At 46.5% G+C, this 23,925-nt stretch overlaps 1 protein-coding gene across 14 annotated transcripts in view; it reads left to right on the top strand.

Annotated features, from left to right (window-relative positions):
- SEC16A (SEC16 homolog A, endoplasmic reticulum export factor) overlaps positions 1-23,925 on the top strand; it is a 39,374-nt gene that overhangs the window by 10,721 nt on the left and 4,728 nt on the right. For 3 of the 14 annotated variants that reach the window (XM_083596218.1, XM_083596211.1, XM_083596217.1), the window contains exons 3-30: positions 453-595; positions 1,205-1,293; positions 2,744-2,864; positions 3,993-4,179; positions 5,344-5,506; positions 5,621-5,763; positions 6,830-6,891; positions 6,998-7,136; positions 7,537-7,779; positions 8,387-8,484; positions 9,163-9,244; positions 9,630-9,747; positions 9,886-9,997; positions 10,513-10,618; positions 11,947-12,087; positions 12,934-13,047; positions 13,626-13,833; positions 14,514-14,753; positions 15,833-15,921; positions 17,144-17,197; positions 17,821-17,970; positions 18,105-18,182; positions 18,282-18,338; positions 18,650-18,761; positions 19,916-20,062; positions 21,050-21,144; positions 21,612-21,686; positions 22,711-22,770. In XM_083596218.1, coding sequence (XP_083452344.1) covers positions 453-595; positions 1,205-1,293; positions 2,744-2,864; positions 3,993-4,179; positions 5,344-5,506; positions 5,621-5,763; positions 6,830-6,891; positions 6,998-7,136; positions 7,537-7,779; positions 8,387-8,484; positions 9,163-9,244; positions 9,630-9,747; positions 9,886-9,997; positions 10,513-10,618; positions 11,947-12,087; positions 12,934-13,047; positions 13,626-13,833; positions 14,514-14,753; positions 15,833-15,921; positions 17,144-17,197; positions 17,821-17,970; positions 18,105-18,182; positions 18,282-18,338; positions 18,650-18,761; positions 19,916-20,062; positions 21,050-21,144; positions 21,612-21,686; positions 22,711-22,770 — 3,426 coding nt within the window. The remainder of the gene's footprint in view (positions 1-452; positions 596-1,204; positions 1,294-2,743; positions 2,865-3,992; positions 4,180-5,343; positions 5,507-5,620; positions 5,764-6,829; positions 6,892-6,997; positions 7,137-7,536; positions 7,780-8,386; positions 8,485-9,162; positions 9,245-9,629; positions 9,748-9,885; positions 9,998-10,512; positions 10,619-11,946; positions 12,088-12,933; positions 13,048-13,625; positions 13,834-14,513; positions 14,754-15,832; positions 15,922-17,143; positions 17,198-17,820; positions 17,971-18,104; positions 18,183-18,281; positions 18,339-18,649; positions 18,762-19,915; positions 20,063-21,049; positions 21,145-21,611; positions 21,687-22,710; positions 22,771-23,925) is intronic. The other 11 variants (XM_083596223.1, XM_083596224.1, XM_083596213.1 and 8 more) reach the window with 8 other exon arrangements.

Raw genomic sequence — 23,925 nt, 5'->3', positions numbered from 1 at the left:
TGCACAACTACCAGTTTCTGGAAACCACAGGAGGGGAGAGTTGCTGTTGTGCTCGGGTCCTGCTTGGGAGCATTTTCCCATTGGGACATCTTGTTTCCCCACCGTGAGGACAGGAAGCTGGACTGGTTGGGCCTCTTTTAGCCTGACCTGTCAGCCTTGCTGTTACGTTCTTAATTAGAAAGACATTCAGGGTGAAGGGATTTAGAAACTTCAAAAACCAGCAAGGGGAGGATCATGTGGGTTCCCCCAAACATGTGATACCACATGGCAATTGTTGAAAGGAATGATGGCCTAAACTCCCAATTTCTCCTGACGTCTGAGCCTTTATTCTTTCCAAAGCTTCTCTAGTTAGCAGTTGGCAAAAGGTCAGCTGGGAGAGGAAGGGGATCTAGATGTGGTGGACTTCAGCTCTTGAGCTTTCTGTTGAGTAATATATAACCTCTTGCCTCTAGGAACATCCATACGGCCGATACGATCCTGCCTCCCAGCACTATGACACCACGGCACCCAGTAGGAACGCTAGGAGCTATCATCAGGGGGAGCCAGAACGCCCCAGCTCCAGAGCAAGCCACACCTCTGATAAACCCTCCTCCAGGTATGCAGTCCTTGAAAGCGGTGTGGGGTGTGTGTGTTTATGTGTGCACCCCCTTCTGAAAGACACGTTAGCCAACCCTCACCCCATCCAGAAGTTTCATGTTCATTTTTTAAAATAAAAATATTTCTATATTGCTTTTCATAAATAAATAAAATCAGAGCAGTTCATGACAATTGTGCATCAAACCATAAGACAAGCACCATATAAAAAAAGTAAACGTAAATCTGCTAACTATCGTGGAAAGATGTATTCTTAATTGCCTGTGTAAGCTTGATGGAATACGGGCATTTAAAAGTTGACACAGAAGGCATCCGCCCGAACCTCTATTTGCAGAATAAATTTATGGCTGCTGCAGTGTGAAACTACAAAGGCCTGTTGCGTCCTGGCTTTACCAAGCAATCTGGTGCTTGTGAAGTGGTCCTAAAGCATCAGGAAGAACAAAGTAAATGGGAAGCCATCAGTTAAATTTTAGCAAGAAACAACCAGTTAAGAGCTTCAAGTTGTGTGACATCACACTTTGCAGTTCAGTTGTGAGCTGATGGGCGTGGATCTCTTTGATGATTGATGTTTAAAACAAATAAAACAACCCCCTCTTCCTTCCTCTTGCAGGCAGGGATATCCTGAAGATTACTACAACACCAAAGGCGGATGGAATGATTACTACTCAGACTATTATGTAAATCCCTATGATTATGGAGGTAGGGAATATCAGTGGGTTGCTGGTTTTTTTGTCCTTCAGCAAAACACATTTTATAACCATTGCTTCATCTTATAGTTAACCTAAATCTAGCATTATATTCTCCCTTTTCCACTGAGGACCCTTATAACGTTTGCAGAGTTTCAAAGATGGAGGCAAGCAGCAGGTTTATAGGGATGATCTTGTATTGGAGAAGAGCATGGTTGATTAGGAATATTGGAAGATGCATCACATTGAGTCAGACCATTGTTCCATGTAGCTCAGTCATGTCTGCACTGACTGGCAGCGGCTCTCCAGGTTTTCAGGCAGGGAGTTTTTGCCAGCCCTACCTGGAGATGCCCCTAGAGATTGAACCTGGGACCTCCTGCGTGCGAGCCAGATGCTCAGCCACTGAGCTTTGTGGCCTTTTCTTTAAAAATAAAGTAAAACTTAGTCATCATGGCTGTGAATAAGTACCTTGGGCAAGATTCTTGTGTGGGTGGTTACAGACCAGATACAGGTGTACCTTAGAGGAGATGGATTTTCTAGATCCGTTTCAATCAGGGTTTAGGCCCAGTTTTGGCACAGAAACTACTTTCGTTGCCCTGTCACTCATTGTGCCCATGAAGCTAGTAAGGGAGCTACTGATGCTAATTTCAAGCTACCAAGTGAAGTTCTTCTTTGAACCTTTTATACTTCACTGACCTGGAAAAGTGTTTTTAAGATTTGTGAATAATTAATTTGTAAATCTACAGTAGCAGTTTTCTCATTCATGATGAAAGCTAATCCCTAGGTATGGAATTGTATGTCAGTAATGAAATTGGCAACTTTACAAGTTTGAGGAGGAAAAAACCAAGCAGCATTGGTTGTAAGAAAATGGATTTGTATGTTTTGGAATGATGCATAGCAATGCCCCCATTTGCCTTGCTGAGGATGTTTTAATTTTATTATATATTTTGAGATGGCTTTGTTTTGAAATTCCCAGGCTGTAGCCTTATGGATGCTGTCTTGGGAGTAAACCCTGTTGAACTCCCTGAGTGCCTCCATTGCTAAAGGTGGAAATGCAGGGTGTGCATGTCCCAGTAAATGAGCTCAGAGGTTTATTACCTTGCATGGGATCTGGCTAAAAAATAATCTCAAACCTAAAAATAACATTTTCTAGAGAGAGAAAGAGGGCACTTCTTTGATGGCAAACTCCATCCTCTTCAAAGCCTGACCCCATTAGTTTTCAGAGGGGACATTCCAGTTCTATTCTTAATTATAGCTGAAACATCCTCAAGTTCACACAACTCTCTTACACACACCTTGTATAATAAATAGCAGGGATGCCATTTTTAAATTTGACACGCCTGGATTTTCATATAGAATGCTAGCATGTGCTCTCTGTTTCTGGCAAGTCTTAAAATGTGGCTTGAAATGGTTGTGTGAAGCTCCTGGGATTACTGATTCTCTCCTGCCTTTGCCCTCCTAAGGTCCAAGCCGTTACCCATACGACGCCAGGTACAGAGACCCCAGTGTTTACGACCAGAGGTACTGGGATTACCCAGAACAGCACCCTTACCAAAAGAGAGAGGCCTATCCCTACGCAAACAGGTTTGTGAACCTCTGGATGTCTGGAATGGTCTTGATGGGTGTTTCTCAAAACACCAAGTGCACCTCCCACCCCCAGAGGATTGAAGCTCGTGAAGTAGCAGGATCACATTCTGGGCCTCACATTTGAGTAGAAAAAGCCCCTCCTTGGCAGGGAACGTCCTCTGTCAGAATTCTGCTGCCCTTGCAGGGCCTGGCCATGGCAGCAGTGGCAGAAACAGCTAAGGTTCTCCTGGCTTCTGAGCCTGCATGCGATCCCAAAGGACTGGATGTCCAAAGGACTGGCAGAGGCTGGAGAACTTCAAGTGGAGTGAGGTGTCTATCTGTCCTTTAGCTGTGATTCTCACATTATCTGTGATTCCTGCATTGCAGATGGATTGGACTAAATGACCCTTTGAGTCCCTTCCAGTTCTACAGCTCTATGATTTTGCAGACTTTGAAATCTCCCTGTAATAGTGTGGAATACAGGTGACATCCACACCACACACTTAAAGCACTACGGTATAATGGTGTTTTTAAATGTACGGTGTAGATGGGACCTAACCACATTCACACCATACATTGAAAACAACATGACACCACTTTAAAAAGTCATAGCTAAGAAGTATAGTTAAGGGTTCTGAGAGTTGTTACAAAACCCCTATTCCCCTCACAAAGCCACAATTCCTAGAGTTCACTCAGAAGGAGATTGATTGTTGAAACATTGAGAATTCTAGCTGTGGGAGGGGAATGGGAGGGGGCAGTCTCCCCACAACTCTCAGTACCCTGTACAAATTACAGCTTCCGGGATGCTTTGGGGAAAGAAGCCTTGAGTGTTTGAAGCAGTATAGCGCTGTGAACATGGCCTCAGTTTTACAGTGGAAATTAGGATTTGAAGGGCCTTGTTGCAGGTCCACACCAAGTAGGCAGAGCTCAGCAGTGGCACCAGCAGGGCCTTTGAGGGTTAACAAGGCACTCTTGTAGACCCCTGGACCCCTGTCCCTTGTAGACTTTATGTGCCAGCACTGACCCCTTAAATCAGGCTCACTGGCAGCCTGTGCAGTACTTTCAGGACCCCTCAGTTTGGAGCTTCCCCACAATCCCAAGGCCTCCCTTGCACTTTCTTTTGTGCTTTGTTTCCATGCCTTGCAGCCACGACCAGTATGAGGAGCACTGGCAGTATGACCCCCGTTTCACCGCCAGTTTTGATGACCTAGAGCCTCGCCGGAACCTCTATGGGGACGAGTTTGACCGACACAGTGTTCACAGCGAACAGTCTGGCCACAGCCTGCGCAGCTCCCACAGCCGGCGGAGCAGCTTCAGCTCGCGCTCCCAGCAGGTAAGACTTTGGCCTGTCTCTGGAGAATCACCTGGCAGCACAAAAGAACCCCCAGCGCTGCAGTCTGGGTTCCCCCCTCCCCCTGCACTAGCTGTGCCTCAGCTGGGTCTCGCTGATTTCTCTCTCCACCTCCACCACCAAAAGAAACTGTCCCAGGGTGGTTGTTGTTGTTATTGTATTTATTTATATCCCGCCTTCTTCCCTGACAGAGACTCAAGGTGGCTTAAGGATAAAATAAGAACAGCTAGAAACCTATGTGGGAGGTGGAGAAAATAATTTAAAAAGCAAGTAAACATTAACAGAAACACACACGTATATATATGATTTATTAAGGCCTACAAATAATTACAATAAAGATGTCACAGCACCAGCTCCTTTCTTAATAAAGATATGGTGATGATGATACTATTAATACTATTCTTATTGATGTTCAACATTTTATATCTTGCTTTTCTCAGAAGTTGGGGTTCAAGGCTTCCAAAGTTTAAAAACATCATTGTAAAATATAAAGTAATAAAAGGAAACTAGTTAAAAGCAATACAGTGGACGCTCAGGTTGCGAACGTGATCCGTGCGGGATGCACGTTCACAACCCGCAGTGTTCGCAACCCGCATTGCACACACACAGGTTGTGATTCAGCGCTTCTGCGCATGCGCGACCGCTGAAACCCGGAAGTAACCTGTTCCTGTACTTCTGGGTTTCGGCAGTCCACAACCCAAAAAGACGCACCTGAAGCTGCTGTAAATGTGTACATCAAAACACATTTAAAACCAGCGGTTAAAAACTGAGTTTGCTCCGACAGCAGCCCAGTGGTTAGCACCACCTGCACCTTAGTCTTCCAAAGGTCTGTCTGTACAGGGAAGTCTCAGCCTGCCAGCAGAATTATAGCAAGGAGGGAGCCATCCTGACCTCTCTTGGGAGAGAATATCCTCAGGGAGCAGCTGAAGAAACTTCACTCTCTCTCACGTCACCCCCAACCATTCTTCTGATGTGGATGGCACTTAGAAGGTGCTCGACTGAGGATATTAGAACCTGGGCAGGTCCTTGTGGTTTATTAGGACAACCTGGGCTCTCACTTGAAGGGCGGTGAGTAGCTTGTACCTTGCCATTTCCTCTGCTCAAACTCTGGCCCTTAAGCACTTCTTCCTTATGTTTCCCTTCCAGAGCCAGCTGTATCGAAGCAACCATGACCTGACAGCTGGCACCTATGAAGCGAATCACCAACCAGTCTCACTCCACACAGAGTATTCCTATGACCACTTTGGCGAGCAGTCCCCTTTCATGGACAGCTATGCAACTCAAGCTGCGTGGATGACTGTGGAACAAGGTAGCACCTGGGCGGCTTCTTGGGCTTAATGCATCCAGTAAGGTGCAAACAGAGAGCCGACACCTGCCAGACGTTTGTTCTTAACCTGCCTGCCTGTTTCCTTCCCCATCGCAGCCCCTTCAAGGCCTCTGCCGCCTGAGAAATTTTCAGTGCCCCATGTCTGCTGCAGGTTCGGTCCTGGGGGCTACCTGATCAAGGTCCTGGCAAACCTGCCTTCAGAGGGGCAGCCAGCTTTGGTTGAGATCCACAGCATGGAGGTAAGGGAGGGGAAGGCCTGCCTCGGCTGTGCTCCACCCAGGACTCTGTGTCTTGCTATTGTTAATGCTACAGAATCTCTCACTGCCTTACCAAGTTTGCAGGCTAAACCATCCTGTATAAAACATTGCTCTGTTCATTTATTTGTTGCATTTATATCCCACCTTTCCTTCAAGGAGCTCAAATATGAGGCCTAAAGTGGTGGAATGAACAAATTATTTAGACGGTGCAAAAAAGTTAAAATGGAGCTTTGTTGGAAGAGCTTCTATTTATTTGTTGAACTTGACTAATTAAGACTCTTTTTAAACAGACAAAATAGAGGAGGAGGCTTTCTAGGAAGCTTCCGGTTCATGCCCAGCTTTCATTGCTGTCCTTGCTGGTCACACACTTGAAGTGCCAGGTGATCTGGGACAAATGTATTTAATAATAATAATAATAATAATTAATAATGCTTAATAACACTTAATGTGTGTAAATGGCCAGCTCGTTTTTTTAAAAATTATGATGATATGCAATGAAACAAAGCTTGCCATTAATTTCACTAAGCCTTCTAAAATATTTATCCCATTGCTTTTCTATATGTGATGTGGTTGTAAACTGTACTTTATATTAATAAGTGTGTGTGTGTGTGTGTGTGTGAATACACACAATTGTTTTCATGGTTTTCATATGTAGTTATCTGTTTTATATATGTCCTTATATTGAAAATAACTTTGGCTTGCCTCATGAAATAATAAATTATTATTAGTATTTACCATGACATTTGTCACTTCAGGGGTATATTTTAGAACCCACCATATTTCTGTGATTGTAAGCTGTTTTAAACTGGTTTGCATACTGTGTTTTAATGTTGTAATCCTGCCTGGGACCTTTGACTGATAAATGGGTAATACATTACTATTGTTGTTATTATTAATAGTTATGTCCCCCTTAATTCAGCAGAGCCCACTCCCCCATTGCTGAGTTCCCTAATTTGTGAGTTCAGCAGGGTCTAGTTAGTGCTGCCTTCAGTGTAATGAGATGCATCACAGACCCTGTCCATGATGCTCCCCTCTGCTTGCCTTGCAGATGGTGATGCAGCACTCTCTGGAGCAGGAGGAGATGAGAGCCTTCCCTGGCCCCCTCACCAAGTATGTGAAGCACTTGCCTTTTGTCACGTCGGAGGTTGCTCCGAGCTGCCTCCCTTGGAGGCCTAGTCCCCTGCCTCACCACTGCTTTCTCTTCTCCTCCTTATAGAGAAGAGACTCACAAAGTGGATGTTATCAATTTTGCCCAGAACCAAGCCACCCGGTGTTTTCAGAATGACACTCTGATCGACAAGGAGTCTGCCCGGCTCCTCTGGGACTTCATCATTCTCCTGTGCAGACAGAATGGGGTAAGAGTTCTGGGCTTCCTGCTAAATGTCTGAACCAGTGAAATGCTTAATATCCTGCAGATTAATCCTTCCAACTCACTGTGCTTTCAGTTTTATGGGATGGTTGCAGTGATGTACAGGGAAAGGCATGCCCTGCCCTGCCCTCCCACCTTGAGCTTTGAAAGAATGCCTAAATGCAGAGCTAAAGAATGATAATCACTCTTTGGGTATAGTCTACCAAACAGTTAATTTTACTAAACAAACCAAAAGTCACACTTGACTGCGAACTCAAGTCCTGCAGTTTCTGGGCTAAGGGGGACCAGCTAGATGTTTCTCTCCCCACCCCCTTGCCAGGTCGTGGGATGTCTCCATCCAAGCTGCCCTTTTGAAAGAGTGTTGCTGTCCACTGCTTTCCTTGCAGACAGTGGTGGGCACAGACCTTGCTGAGCTCCTGCTGCAGGATCATCGCACAGTGTGGCTCCCAGGGAAATCACCCAATGAAGCAAACCTGATTGACTTCACGAACGAGGCCCTGGAGCAGGCAGAGGAGGAGTCTGGAGAAGCCCAGCTCTCTTTCCTCTCAGACAGCCTCATCGCCACCATTGGCAACCTCGAGAAGGAGACAGACCGGTTCCGGGAGCTCTTGCTCTATGGCCGCAAGAAGGTGACGGGCTAGGGACGGCTAATTTCCTTCTTTCTTACATAACAGTAATACGTATGTGTGTGTAAAATTTTAGTGTTGTTACTGAACAAAAGGCAACAAAAACAGCACTATGACTCCCAATTCTGGAGATACCTTAATCTTTGTTATAATAGTAATTTCCACCTTACAATGGCAGATGTTTCTGTTAAAAGGAAGGGAGGAAGTGTTTCGCATGACATTAGTGCAAACTGCTGGGTACTGGTCCTGTTTGGTTTTGCATTTGTGATGGTGGTGATGTCCCACCAACTCTCCAGCAAAAGCGTCCTTGTGTATTCTTCTTCTTTGCCAGTCATAGCTTGCATGTTGGGTTTTCAGTGAGGGCGATACACCACACCCTTCTATACCAAGATGTTGAAGTAGCCCCTTTAAGGTCTTTCTAGAAGCTGGCATTGACCCTAGGTGCTGACACCAAAAGAAATCTGATTAAAGGTTTCTCAGTCAAATGCTGGTTTCTTCCTGAGCATGTGTTGGAGTGAGGAGGAGAGCTATGGGTGCTGAGCACACCCCAGGGGAGATCCATGCCCAGCTTGACAAGTTTCTGTCTCCCCCCCCCCCTTCCTCTCACCAGGACGCTCTGGAATCAGCCATGAAACACGGGCTCTGGGGCCACGCTTTGCTGCTGGCCAGCAAGATGGACAGTAGGGCTCACGCAAGAGTGATGACCAGGTAAGAGATACCTACCTCCATGTGCACTCCCAGCCCTTTTTCCAGTGAACTTCAATACATTTTTAAAACTCTGCTGCCGTCACCTGGTTACCCACACCTGTTCTTTACTCATCTCTTGCCTGGAGTAAGCAAATAAATGCGCTTACCACGATGGGTACATGTTCTCTCTCCACTATCAGAGGCAATATGCCAATGAATACCAATTTCTGGAAATCATAGGTGGGGAGAATTGCTGCTGTTTCCTCAGGTCCTGCTTGCAGGCTTCCCATCGTGGACATCTGCTTGATCACCATAAGACGGCTGGACTGCACAGTCTTACAGACTTCTTATGGGTGGCTTTAAAAGGGATTTATCAAATCGAAGGAGGAGAAGGTTATCGGTGGCTACTAACCACAATGGCTTTGTTCTGCCTCCACTGCCAGAAGCAGTATGCCTCTGAATACCAGTTGCTAGAAACCACAAGTGGGAAGAGTTGATGTTGTGTTCAGGTTTTGCATTTGGGCTTCCCATTGGAGCATCGTGTTGGTTGCTGTTGGACTGGCATGCTGGACTTGATGGGTTCCCTTTGCTTGATCCAACTGCTGCTGCAGGGCTCTTCTTATGCCTTCAAAGTGCCGTTGGACTCTCTTAATGTCTCCTTAGAAAGACCCCTGACTTTGTGTGTTCTTGGCTTGTCAGGTTCGCCAACAGCCTCCCAATCAACGACCCCCTGCAGACTGTCTACCAGCTCATGTCCGGGAGGATGCCCGCAGCATCCACAGTGAGTCCTGAGTGAGAGCCTGCCTTGTCCCTGCCCATTGGAGGAGGCCACAATTCCTCATTGGGCAAAGGGCTTTCAGTTTTGTGCGTGCTTAAACAGGAATGCACTGTTAAGTGCTCCCTTAGCAGCCATGCACTTTGTGAATTTGTAGTTATTTATTCGTCAGACTTGCAGTGGCTCATCTTATTTTATATCTTTATGCCTCCATTCACATTAGTCCCAAGGCAGTGTGCAAAACAATTGTAAAAGCAAAACAGTAAAATCACAGTACAGTGTTGTTGTTTTTAATGCAGAAACAAACTGAAAGGCAGAGGTAAAGACTTAGCAGTGTACTGGAAAATTCATTTATCCTGTCTTTCTCTCCCTGCCACCCCCCCCCTCCTAGTGCTGTGGAGATGAGAAATGGGGAGACTGGAGACCCCACTTGGCAATGGTCCTTTCCAACCTGACAAATAACATGGAGGTGGAGCACAGGACGATCACCACCATGGGCGACACGCTTGGTAAACCACAGAAGCAAATCCCACCGATGGAGATTGGGGTGGGAGGGAAGAGTGATCAGTCTCTGGGAACAGAGGGCCCCTGGGTCTCAGTCCTCTCCTGCCCCCGTTTTAAGGGATGCCTTTTGTCTTTTGCCACAGCTTCGAGAGGCCTCCTAGATGCTGCTCACTTCTGCTACCTGATGGCTCAGGTTGGATTCGGAGTCTACACGAAGAAAACAACTAAGCTGGTTCTGATTGGCTCAAACCACAGGTGGGTGGGGAGGAATGGGTTGCCATGAAGCCCTAAGTTATAAATTTATAACCCACTTTCTAAAGAGGGGTGAGCCTTCACAAAGCAGCATGCAAACACCAAATAACCAACACAAACACAGTTTCAAATGCATTGAAGCAGCCACCCTTCATTATCACCATTTTTTTTAAAAAAAAAGAGCATTAAAGCTGCCTCTCCCTGACTCAAGGTTGTGGTTGTTGTGCAGGAAAGCCTTGCCTTTGTGTACATTTTGATATGCACCTATTGCTGATCCCTGGGCCGATTGCAGCCTCGCTGAGGGACTGTGGCTTGTCTCTCTGCCCCTGTCCCAAGTTTCTATCTCTGAGGCCAAAGAAGGGCCATGGCAATGAAATTTGCTGATGGAGCTGTTCAAGGGGTGCCAGAGGGTCTTGCGCCTTTTTCTACCTCCATATTCTAAATGACCTTCAAGTCAAGTGCCTGTGTCTCATTCACAAAATACTTTCCTATCCCACCCCCTTCTGTTTACCTTTCAGTTCACCTTTTTCAAAGTTCTCCACCAATGAAGCCATCCGAAGGACAGAAGCCTACGAATATGCGCAGTCCCTGGGGACACAGCCATGCTCGTTACCCAATTTCCAGGTTTGGGGTGCCTCCTGTCTTCTCAGTCTCCTGGGTGATGGCTGCTCTTTGTCCCCTTGTTGTTTTGCAGTGGTTGCAAATGCTTGACAGCTGTTGTCCCCTTCCACTTTGATCTTGCTTATAATGTGCAACACAGCTCTAGTTCTGAGAAAGCATGGAAAAGGAGCACCTTGCCCCCGCAGTTCAGGAGCCTTTCTTGGGAATGTGTGCTGGAGGAAGCTCCTTTTTTGCTTGTGTGTGCTGGGGGCGGTGGCAGCCCCCAGCCCCACCTCCACCCCACTCTCTGGGCCACACAGCTTCAGGGCAGGAGAGAGGGAGAGGAAGGAAAAGCAAAAGATGGGAGTGGCCACAGAAGCTGGGAAAGGAGTGTTTCAGGTTGGATGCATGGAGCTGTGGAGAGATCAGATCAGTTTTTTATACCATCGCAGACTCGCTAAAACAAGAGCACACACAGGATAAATCCTGAGCATGAAAACATCTGCTTGCTTAAAATGCATTGTAATACAGGTACAAAGGATTTAGCAAAAGATAGAAACGTAAGATTAAAAAATTGCAGCTAAAATGAGAGCATCGCCTTAGAATCCTAGAATTGTAGAGTTGGAAGGGACCACAAGGGTCATATAGCCTCCCCCCTTGCAATGCAGGAATCTTTTTGCCCAGTGTGGGGCACAAACCAAACAACCTTGAGATTGAAAGTCTCTTGCTCTGCCGACTGAGCTATCCCTCAGATCTTGAGAGACATTTGAGCAGAGGAGAGGAACTTGGCCACTAAGCCTGTTCTTTAACACCTGCTGAAAATATTTCTGTTTTGCCAGCCCTACATGGGCAGTTAAGAAGACATCCTTCCACAACTGTTAATTGCTGTCTTATTTCTAACTTTTTAAATGGCTTTTATTGCAAGCTTTTAAGGTTTTATTGTTGTGACCCGTTTTCATTTTTTTAATGACACATTGATCATACAAATACCTTTCTTAATTAACTTGCTTGCATCAGCCAAAAGCTATTCCAGGCACGATCCTGGTGTCCTCGAAGGCTGTTTCCTCATAAGGGGGCAAAGTCCCCTGTTACATTCCTCTCTATGAAGGTTACATGACCCAGACATGAGCTGTTGAGAAGAGTCCGGAGTGAACGCCAGGGCAGGGGCTGGGCACTAGGCACCTTGTAGGTTTGGGCTGCTTGAGAAGAAATGACAGCTCTGAGGTTCTGGAACATTGGTGCTGCTTGTGCAAGCAGCATGTCTAGGCCAGGCACCCTCATGCTTTTAACTGCTGCTGCTTCTAAGGCCATGCTCCCAAATCACCTAAGATTCAAAATCCTCTTTCTTTCAGGTTTTTAAGTTTATCTATGCCTGTCGACTGGCCGAAGTGGGGCTGGCCGCACAGGCCTTCCATTACTGTGAAGTGATTTCCAAAGCCATCCTCAAGAACCCCTGTTATTATTCCCCGGTCCTGATTAGTCAGCTGATCCAGGTACAGTATATTGGGGGTGGGGGGGGAGGTTCAACTGCCTTTTTCCAGTGCTGTGTGTCTTGGTTAAGGTAGGCCCCTCCGAACACAACACACAGCCCTCTCCAATGTTTCTATGAGCAGTTAGTCCCTGGATATCTTCAGTGGAGAGGGAAACATAAAGTTAGAAATGACTGCAGTCTGTGCTTGAATGCAGCATATATTCTGGACTTGTCCCAAAACTTAGAACATTCTGGGAAGATACAGCAATGAAAATTTAAGTAATACCTGACTATAATTTACGTATGGATCGTCAGATTTTGCTATTCAGAAATGTTAAAGAAACTGTACTAATAGAGGACAGGGAATTGATGCAACATCTCTTGCCTGCTGCCAGAATTATTATCTGTCATGACTGGGGAGGAAATGAGAACACCATCCATGAGGAATGGATAACTAAAATCTAGGACATAGTTAACATAGTTAAGCTCACATATATAGTGAGAACTAGAGAGGGCAGACTAAAAGATAGTGTCTTCATCAGGAAATGGAGTCTTTTTATAATGTACTGAAGTAATAAGGTACAGGAGAATGTTAACCCATTTCTGTCACTTGAAACTTTGTGATGTTAATTTATTATGTTGGATTTTAGTATGTAAATTTATTCCTACATGTTTAGCTATCCCATTCTACTTTTGTCTTATTTAGTTTTATTTGGCATCCGCTATTATACTTTGTTATGTATTACTATAAATAAATATATGTAAATCTTTAAAAAAGTGGTTGCAGTTGACTGCCCCAACAGAGCAGTCCCAGAAGCTCCCTTCTCTCTGTCCTCCTTTGACCATTTCCAATGGTTCTGCTTCACAGATCTCCCCTCGGTTGCGGCTCTTTGACCCTCAGATAAGGGAGAAACCTGAGCAGGAATTTTTTGATGAACCTGATTGGTTGGTACAACTTCGAAGCTTAGATGGGCAGATCAAGGTGAGTATGCTGTCCTCCCATAAGTTCAGTGTGTGAGATTCCCAAGCATGTTCATTCAATCAGTTTAGCCCCGCTTTGTGCAGTATAAACAGAAGTGAGCTGAGGGTTTCAGCTGAAAACCTTTCCCTTATTTTTAAAGAGTTGCTTAGAAACATTAGCAGCCTTATACCTCATGTTGCTCAGGAATATTAAGAAACCAAGAAAAAAACCAGTGCAGTTTTGAAATCAGTTTTGAAAGGTTCAATCCACCATCTTGATTCAAAATTGCATCCTAGGGTCTCCAGACATAGACCAAAACTTGCTCCTTGATCTCAAGAATCATTGTACAAAAGAAAAAGAACCCTGTCTGTAACCCTGAAGGGATCCATTGCCAGTCAGTGTAGACAATATTGAGCTAGATGGGCTCAATGCTTTGACTCCTTGTAAGGCAGCGACCTGTGCTCCTCTCTCTCTGACTAAGGGATGGAGCCTTTAACCTAGAAACCTTTTGCAGTGGTGGTCTTGGGCCTAGCAAAGGGAAACATGTAGATATGCCTGTCAGTTGAAAACTGCCATCTTTGATTTTTTTCTTCTCCCAGGAGGGCGGGATCGCTTACAGCGCAGGGAGATCCACACCTCAGCAATATGCCTGCAGCACACCAAGCTCTGAACTGGACCATGTCAGTCAAAGCGAGGGGATGGGTGCTGGCCATGAGATGCTATCTGGCTCTGACAACCCACTCCTGGCCTCTTTGCTTCCTGGCACAGGTCACCCTGTGCAGCCGAGTGTCCAGCTGATGCCTTCCGGTGGGTGTTCCTTGCCATTGTTTCATGGGGTAGGGAGAGGTCAGAGATGGGGCAGGGAGAATAAGAAACAACAGTGAATTGTAGGGTGGGAACCATTTGTCAGCAGTGTCCACTGTTGGAAGGTGGTGGTGGGCTCCCCAGGACCCTTTGTGCTCCCAGTTTAAGGCCTTGTTGTGTTTGGTGTTAAGTACATCAGAGGAGCCCTGATGAGTCACTCCTGTGGCCTAACTAGTCCAGCTTCCTGTCCTCACAGTAGCCACCCAGATGCTGCAGTGGGAAGCCCACAAGCAAGAGCCGGATACAGTTGCTCCTTCCAACTGTAAAGGCAGCGCATAGCCATCGTGGCTAGTAGCCACTGCTAGCCTTCTCCTCCTCTGTGCCAGCAGTCATCACTTGGTTGGGGATCCAGTTTGCTCTTTTTGGTTATGATGTCTCAAGGCACACAGGCTGTCTGGGTGGAGCTTGTTTCCACAACCCATGCAGTTCATTGATGGTAGGTTTGACCTGCCAGCAGCCACTGAGCTGCTTCTGGCCATGCAAATTGACCCAAATATATTCTCATCCATCAGAGAGGGGTGGAATATTCTTTGGATTGATAGTGAGTTGTTCTGGGCTCCAGTCTGTTGTGGGTTACAAACATCCTAGATGTCCATTTACCTTCTTTGTCACTCCCTCCATAGCTCCCCAGGCCATCCTTGACAGCTCAGTCACTGCGGCACCTTCTTCCCATTCAGAGGCTACTGGCCATACGCCTTTCTACCCTGCGGCTCCTCCTTCTACAGGGCCAGGACCCAGCTATGCCCATGCCTATGGAGCCGAGCAGAACCCTCCATACCCCACAATGGGGATGGTGCCACAAACAGGCCCATCTTCTCAAGCAAATGAGCTTCAGCTGCAGGAGCAGCTCAACCAAGATGCAGGTTTGTCCTGGCATTGTGGCAGGGGTGGGGTGTGACAGAAAGGGGTCTCTCTGCTTTTTTCCATTCTTGGAGAGCTGCACATGTTTCAAAGGTCCCCAGCACTTGCTTATGTCCTGCATTGCAAAGTTACGGTCACATTGGGGAGTGCCGTACAATATGGAATGTCCACACCAAAATATCATAAGAACATAAGAAGAAACCAGCCCTTGACCAATGTTCTGAACCGCAGGCCCAAAGAAGGGCTTGTAGGAGTGGTTGGGTGCAGGGACACTAAAGAAGAATGTGAAAAACATCAGAGTGGCCAGTTCTAGAGAAGGTGTAGACTTACAGCAAAGCAGCCTGCCAGTTCTCCTAGCCTTTGCAGATGCAGAATAGACAACATAGCAAGCAGATGGCTTGTCCACACCCAAGCAAACATGCATACATTCTTCATAAACAAAGCAGCATATGTCATTTCACCTGACTAGATGAGGGCATTGGTGGTAGATACCCAAGTCTTAAAGATAGTTCCCCTTTCTGGGCTCAGAGCCCAGCACATATGTGTAAACATATGTGAGCTCATTGCTGCAACAACTACCAATTAATTGTGGGGTTATTTTGACAGCCATTAATTGTGGGGTTATCTTGACAGCCAAGATGTCATTAGCAAAGCTTCTGAAACAATTCACCTTTGATTCAACACAGCCAGTAGCCTATCTCGTTCAGTATCCTGTTCTCACAGTGGACAGTTAGATGCCTTTGGGGAAACTCTCAAGCAGGATCTGAGCACAGGAGCCCTCTCCCCTCCTGTAGTTTCCAGCAACTGATGCTCAGAAGCATGGCTGCCCCCAGCTGTGAATACAGAGCACCGTGGCCACCCTGACTAGTGGCCATTGCTAGCTCTCTCCTCCATGAATTTGTCTAGTCCTCTTTAAAGCATCACCCTCTAGGTTGATGGCCATCACTGCTTCCTGTGAAAGCAAGTTCAGCAAACGTTGAGCTGGTTTATCCATTGATGCAATTTAATGATGCAATCATTCTTGTGCCTCCTTCCAACCCATTGCATACTCATCCTGATCTGCCTTTTATATCTGCCTCAGGATTGCAGGGCGGCTCCCAGGAGACTCAAGCTTGGAAGGCCAGACCAGAGCCCAGAGAGGATGACTTCTATGGGAAGATGGCAAGCATGGTATCCATCCTGCTCTTACTCTTTTTTTAATGTTTTGTTTTGTTGGGAGCACATAATGGCCATTAATTTGGAGCCAAATTCCACCCATGACCCTGTCTGAAAGCTCTGTCCTTCCTTCCTCTCCAGTTTGTAGCTCAGGTTTGTACGAGGGCCAAGCAAAGGGGCATCTGGAGGTCCGCTTCTGGGTTCTACTTTCGAATCCGTCGCTTGGAAGTGCTGTCCTCCTAGCTAGCTGTGCTGACGATGAGTGTGTGGCCATCCTCATCTGGCACACACATAAAAGGGTTGTACCCAACGTTAACCCGATACTCGGAGGAGACCCAGTGAAATTAATGGGACATGACTGATTTAGGCTTATTCATTTCAGTGAGTGTACACTGAGAAAAAAATTTGTTGTGTACAGCCCAGAAAAGAAAGGTCTGGTATTGAAGGCGTGCTGTGAATCCCCACCCTTGTTTGTGTGTGCTATGTGCATGCTCAGACGCCAGGGGCATGCTGAAGCAGAAGGCGAGGTGGCTCATTGGTAGAGTGCCTGCTTTGAATGCAGAAGGACACAGGTTCAGTCCCTAACAGCATCTCCAGGTAGGGATGGGAAAGACTCCCTGCCTGAAACCCTGGAGACAACACTGAGCTGGATGGACTTGGTATAAGGCAGCTTCTCATGTTCCTAAGACCGTTTGTTCGGCAGAGTAGCCCCCTCTGTTTTAGGTGTGTGGGCCAGATTTTCTGGACACCCCCCCCCCAGGATAACCTAATCCTCCTTTCCACACAGTCATATTGAAGAGTGGCCAAGAGCAGAGGAGCCAGGTGGTCAAGGGGGGAGTCCAGTCAAGACCTGCTACAGGCATGGAGCTCCTATAGTCTTCTGGATATTGCTGAACTGTTGTTATAAACATTAATTACCCGCCCTTCACCCTAAGGTCCTTGGGTGGGTTGCAACTTTAAAACACAATATTAAAAGCAGTTTAAAACAACTGAAAACTTGCAACTCCCATCATCACACTTGCCACATTTGCTGGTGCTAATGGGAGTTGTAGTTCAGCAATTTCCAGAGGGCCAAAGGCTCCCACTCCCAACCTGTTGTATCAGGCTCACCATACAGCCTTTGCCTTCCCACTTAACAAGCTCAACTTGTGGCTGAAGAATGTGCTGGTCTGACTCTGCATCCGCTGTTAGTAGGTTGGCTTAGCTTGCTTGTTGATGTACTGGCTTTGTGTCTAAGCAGGGCTCGGGCCGACGATCCAGATCCACCTCCCAGTCTTCTTCAGTTCACATGGTATGCCATGCGCAGACTCCCTACCTCTGTCACTCTGTCTGTCTGTCTCTCTCTCTTTCATTCCTCCCTTTTAAAAAAACATCTCACTCTTTCTTCAACCTCCATGCTGCATTGGAACTTTTTCTCTGCCCTGATGAACCTTGGGTTGTGTCCAACTAAGTTCTACTCAAGAGTAGACCCACTGAAACTGACGAACCAAAGTTAACAAAGCTGATCAACCAAAGTTAGTCAACATCCATCCATCCATCTACAGTGGTACCTCGGGTTACAAACACCTCTGGTTACAAACACTTCGGGTTACAGACTCCACTAACCCAGAAGTAGTACCTCGGGTTAAGAACTTTGCCCCAGGATGAGAACAGAACTCGTGCAGCAGCAGTGGGAGGCCCCATTAGCTAAAGTGGTACCTCAGGTTAAGAACAGTTTCAGGTTAAGAATGGACCTCCAGAACAAATTAAGTTCGTAACCAGAGGTACCACTGTATTTCAGCGGATCTGCTCATGAGTCAGACTAACAGGGGACCCAGACTAACAGGGGACCCACAACACCTCTTGGCACCTGCTGAAGCTTCCTTCTCTTTTGGGGTTGTAATGTTATCCTGGTTCCTTTTGTAACAATTGCAGGGCTTCGGGGTGCGATCCCGGACCACCTCAGAATCCTCTGTGCACTCTGTTGGGCGCGAGAGGCGGAACTCTGCAGCCAAGCAGCCCTCCCCGCCCCCACCGCCCATCCCAGAAGGGAAGCCAAGCAAAAAAGAGCCTGAGCCTCGGAAGGTAGGCCAGCATTCAAGGTAAAAGTAGCAGCTTCATCTCTGCCCCCAGCTTTTCCAATTGGCTGGGTTTGTTGGGGGCGGGGCCATTGTCTTCACCCTCTTGCAAGACTTACCTTTCTTTTCTTTTCCCTGCAGAGTGGAGCAACATGGCTTGGCTGGCTGATGGGGAAAGGCAAAAACGAAGCTCACCTCCCTGATGATAAGAACAAATCGGTAGGTCTACCCTGAATCCCAGTGGTTGTGAGTCCTTAACTGAACATCTGCACAGCCTGCCTGGTTTGCCTCCTAACCAGTTCCTATGTGTTCTCCTAGATTGTCTGGGATGAAAAGAAACAGCGGTGGGTCAACTTGGATGAACCGGAGGAAGAGGTAAATACTGGGCAGAGCTGCAGTTCCCAGAGTTCCCTGTAAAAGAGGGATTGGCTGTTCAACCATTTTGGAAGCTGTAGCTTTGCAAGGGTTCTAAGGGGGTCTCCCAGCAACCCTTGGCACCCTGAATGAATTCGCAAAATTATTCAGGAGAAGCCGTGACTGTCCAAAGTGGTATCACAGTGCATGATGTGAATGTGACAGATAGTCTGGGGTCAAGCAAGAGCAGAGTTTAGTTCGTTTCCTTTCCTAATGCACCTGCCCCAGGAGGTGGCCTTGGTTTCAAGGGTCTGTTTTCCTCCTACTTCCAGAGCAAGCCACCACCTCCACCTCCTTCAGGGTTCCCTCAGGTCCCTCAAGCAGTTCCCTCTGGATCAGGAGGACCTCCCAACAGCTCCGTAAACATGTTCTCCAGGAAAGCAGGTAACTGTTCAGGTGTGAGCTGTGTTCTGGGCATTAATAGCATGTACAATAGACATGTTTGTTTGTTTCGGTCCTTGGCAGAGGATTCCATCTTTGCCAGTCATTACAGATGCAAGAAGCTGCATGTCAGGTCTGTTACCCTTACGCAAAATTATGTGTGAAACAAATAATTACTAGGCAGGGATTAGGCAGAGAAGTGTGTGTGTGTAATTATTATTTGACAACTATTAACAATAACCCACAGAACTACAGTATTTCCTATTTAAAATACCTTGCATACCTTAAAACCTACTTGAATCTGCTCTCAGAGTAGGCAGTTACTTTCCTGACAATAATGTATAAGGGGCAACCAGTTTTCCCAGATTTTATTTCCATATTCACTTGCAATTCTTGCTGTTGGATAAGCAGTTATTTTTTGCCATTATGACCAAAGGCCAGGTTTTAAAAAAAACAACAAAAAACTTCGTTAGTTGTTTTTTCAATATAAAGTGAGTAGTTTTAAAAACAGTTTAAAACAACAACACAGGAATTGAAAGTAATACAGCAAAGGTGGCTTCCTAACATCAAGGGGCAGGGAGTTCCACAGGGTAGGTGCTGCCACACTGAAGAATTGGTTCTTTGCAAGTGTGGAATGACCATTTCGTGGCTATTCTGCTGGCACGTGTTGTTCTCCGCACTTCACACTCCCAGTGTTAGTGAGCTTGAATCCAGCTGTCCTGCTTAGAGTAACTGAAAATTCATTTATTTATTTAATTTATATGCCACCTTTTCCTCCAAGGAGCTCAAGGCAGTGTATATAGTTCTCTTCCTTCTCTGTTTTAATCCTTACTACATTAGATTGATAGGTAGTGACTGTGACCCATGGTCACACCTATTGAGCTTTATAGCCAAGTGGGGATTCAAACCCTAGTTTCTCCCAGGCCCTAATCCAACACTTAACTGTTACATCGTGCTGGCTCTCTGTGAATGAATGGACCTAAGTTAATAATGTCCATTAGTTTTAATGGGTTTGCTTGGACCCTTGCTAATGTGATTATGACTATTTTTGGAGGGTGCTCTTGCTTCCTGGTTGCCCTCACCCACCCACTCCCTGATCTCTACCTTCAGACTCCATCACTGCATGGTGATAAGCTTTCCTCCTTGCCTCTTTCCAGCAGGAAGCAGAGCCCGGTATGTCGACATCCTGAACCCTGGTGGGGCCAAGTCACCCAGTGGTGGTGCTGCACCCCCTGCTCCATCAGACCTCTTTGCTCCCCTGGCCCCCATGCCCATCGCAGCAAACCTCTTCGTCCCAAACTCAGGTGAGTCGAGCCTGGAGAGGCGTCTCCCTGCCCCAGCCCACCTCCTCTGCCTCCCTCACTTCCTCTTGTATAACTGTTTGAGGGTCAGTCTTATTCCTCTTGTTTGGCCTCTTTATTGTTCTTTAAGGAAAGGAGGAAATAAAAGTGTCATGAGTTTTCACAGTCTTCATGGGAACTGCCATTTGGTGGGTGGATTCGCCAGCAGCTATAAGTATTTCTCGCTCTCTTTAGGTGCCTTGGGTTTTATAATAATAATTTTTAAAAGTGGGATTTAAAGGTTGAACTAGATGACCCTTGGGGTTCCCTTCCAGCCCTACAATTCTCTGGTTCTTCCTTGAAATTTGAAATTTCCTTTACCAGTTGACTTGATGTTTGAACAGCCAGCACTAGAGAATATATTCCCCGATTGATCAATAGATCTAAAAGAGTAAAAGCCAAGGTGCTAAATAAACATGAGTTTCTACAAGATAAAAATGAAAATACTAAAAAACATATTTAGAGTATACAATATGAAGCAAACAATCTTTTACGGCTTCGTAACTCTGAAATGTAGACACTGTGTAGAACATCCCATTAACAAACAGCAATTAGTCTCCCCACCCCCACCCCTATTCAGTTTAGAGGGTGAAAGTTTTTATCGCAGACAGCTGTTTTCTGGCAAATCATGGAAAGCTCTAAAGTACAGAGGTGGCTAATTTGTTTCCCTCCAAACAACGTTGGACTCAAACTCTCATCAGCCCCTGAGTCAGCATGGCTGATAATCATGGATGATGGGAGTTGTAGTCCAGCAGCAGGTGGAAGGTCTACTTGCTAGTCCCACCTACTCTCAGGGGCAAAGAGGAGTTATCCTTTGCTTGTGGTCTTTTCTCCTTGGAAAATGGGCTGCTCAGTCTTGGCCTCTCCCATGCGCACCTTTGGGTGCAACCACCCTGTCTGAAGAGATACAAAACTTGTTTTGTGTACTAACTTGGGGTCTCTCTCCTGCAGTTCCAGAGGATCAGCTGCCTTTGGAGGAGAAAGGGGCGGGAGGGCAGCTGGTGCCAGGAAGCCAGAGCAACCCTGGAGTGGCTGCAGAACCCTCGGTAAGTTGGATTTGCAGTGTTAACATGTTCTCAGAGAATATTAAGACTGCCTGTGGCTACTAACTTGATGGATATGTTCTGCCTCCAATGCTGGAGGGGCAGTGTGCCTCTGAATCAGACCACACGTGGGGGCAGTGCTGCTATTGTGCTCAGGTCCTTCCTGTGGCATAATAGGCATCTGGTTTGCCACTGGGAGAACAGGAGGCTGGACCAGATGGGCCCGCTTTGGCCTGATCCAGCATGTCGCTTATAAGTCTTTAGGAGGTTACACAACCCTTGTTGGGGACTGATATGGATTTGTCCCATAGCAGGATTTCTGTTTGAAGAAAAGAATTTTGTAAAATACCTATTTTTTTCAAAAGCCTATTGATCTTTGGATTGTTGGTAGCATTTTGCTGGGCCTTTAGGGTCCCATTCCCTGGTTTGTTCTGCCACCTAATTCTGCTTCTTTGTTTTTCTCCCTGGAGTACTTAAATTCTGCCATGTTGCCACCTGGCTCTGAGCTCCCTCCCTCCAACCCAGAGGACTCCCAGCCTGGAGAGGTAGGTCTGCATGGCCAAATGGGTGGGTGGGGGGACCTCTGCAGGCAAGTCCTAAACCCTTAGATAAAGGGACAGCAGCAGCAGGTAACTGAGTCATGAGCAGATTTGCCCCTGAAGTTTTGTGTTACCTCCAAAATCAGAACCAGGAGTAGTTGGCAGAGGCTTTTCAGATCTGTTTTGGCATTTGGAGGTAGTCATCTTCTGAAATCCAGTTGCTGGAAATGACAGGAAGGGAGAGTGTTCTTGTGCTCAAATCCTGCTCTTGAACTTCTCTTTGGGGCATCTGGGTGGCCACTGTGTGAACAGGAGGCTGGACTAAATGCCACACCTTTGGTCTGTTCCAGCAGGCTGTTCTTTCAGGCTGGGCAGGGGGTGGGCGTGGGGGGTGCTAATTGAACAGGTCTCTGCATAAAAGAACAGAGGAGTCTGCCTTATCATTGGCTCAGTATTGTCTACACTGACTGGCAGTGACTCTCCAGGGTTTTCATACAAGGAGGGACATTTCCAGCCCTGCCAGGAGAGGCCATGGGGGCCTGTACCTGGGACCTTCTGCATGAAAAGCAGTTGCTCTGCCATTGAGCTGTGGCCTTTCCCCACAGGAAGGAGGTTGTGGTGGAAGTTTCTTTTTTTATGTGAAAAGGCAGGGTGGTAGATTCTCCTCTTTCCCCCTCTGTGCATGTGTGTGGTTTATCATATTAAATGCCATGCAGATGCATAACCGTAACCCCACTAGATTTACAAATCGTAGGCAGGCACCATTACCAGCTGCATCTTGGGTGTGTTTAACCAAAGAAGTTACTCTCCTGCCCTTTTTTTTTAATTTCTGCAATTTAAGCTAACTTACCTCCTTTTGTAATTCATATCATTTAACCATTGGTGCTGGAAGGTCCTTTCTCCACCCCGTTTATTGAAAATAGGAGAACAGAGAGCTTGAGGCAGAAGCCTGCATGATGACTTTTTGATTCCCTTTTTTTGTGTGTGTTGTTGTGTGTGTGTGTATGTGTGTGTTTTTGCTGTTTTGTAGCTTTCGCGCTCTAGCTCAATGAGCTCATTATCACGTGAAGTAAGCCAGCATTTTAATCAGGTACATTTGGCTGGCCATCCTTCCTTAACCCTGGCTCTCTCCCTCTTTGAGTTCTCTCCTCATCCTCCCTACCCTCCATCTCTCTCTCTCTCTCCCCCCCCCCTTTATGTTTGCTTTACTTTTTAATACACATCTTCTCCTACCTGCATTTCTTGGGACTAACATGAGGCCACAAAGATGAAGTATTCCTCCTTGCCTTTAGAGAGTCGCAGTTGTGATCCAAGTTTAGCTGGGCTCCTTCCTCTCTTAGTAATCCTTCCCTTTGAGAATTTTGACTGCATTGGACATTCCACCTCTTCCTGTGGGGGACGGACACAACTTACTTAGTCTTTGCTGGAAGAAATAACTCAGGACTGAGAGCTGGATTTATTCCAGTCCTCAAAATATGGTGGTGACCCCCCCCCCCATATTTATTTGTTGGAATTCTTGGACCTGCCTTCCCCAACCAGAAGCGTTGAACTACAGCTTAAAGGGAAGGCTGATTTAGACAGTGTTTGATATGAATAGTCAGGGCATTGTACTTCAAACAGGAAAAGCATAAAGATAAACATGATGAATCTTTAAATCTTAACACAAAGAACATTGAAACCAGTGCAACAAAGACTCAAGAGCAGCATTGAAGAACCCAGCAAATTAAACTCTCCTCATGTCAAACACTCAGATATGAGTTTTTACTGCCCTTCAAATACTATTGCAGTGGCTTCCTCTAACCTTGGTGCCTTCCAGAAGTTGCTGGACTACAACTTCCATGGTCCCTAACAGTGGGTGGGCGTGATGGCAGTTGTAGTCCTACAACCTCTGAAGTGGAGTTAGCACCATAATGCTGAAGGCTATTGTACAAGGGGAGTGATACTTGGGGACCTGGAACACACGCCATCCCCAAGTGGACATGTTGCTGTTCTGCTTAAAAATAATTCTCTCTCTCTGGAAGTCCTTGATCCCCTGGGCAAAAGAGGGAATGTGGCAGACCAAGGTTTTTATAGCCACTGCATGGTGGTGCATCAGATGTACCAAAAGCACTCTGGTCTCTGTGTGATGCTTTGCAGGGGAGGTGTTTACCTGAGGAGAGCCAGGCTGGAGGTTCTGCCCACAGGGCCAAGACGTCACTAGCTGCCTCTTGGGTGGTGGTTTGTTTCGAAAATTTATAAACAGAAC

Source organism: Podarcis filfolensis (genome assembly GCF_964270895.1).
Source record: "Podarcis filfolensis genome assembly, chromosome: Z".
Lineage (NCBI taxonomy): Eukaryota > Metazoa > Chordata > Lepidosauria > Squamata > Lacertidae > Podarcis > Podarcis filfolensis.
Note: the sequence above shows the minus strand (reverse complement) of the source record. Positions and strands in the feature narration are given on the sequence as shown.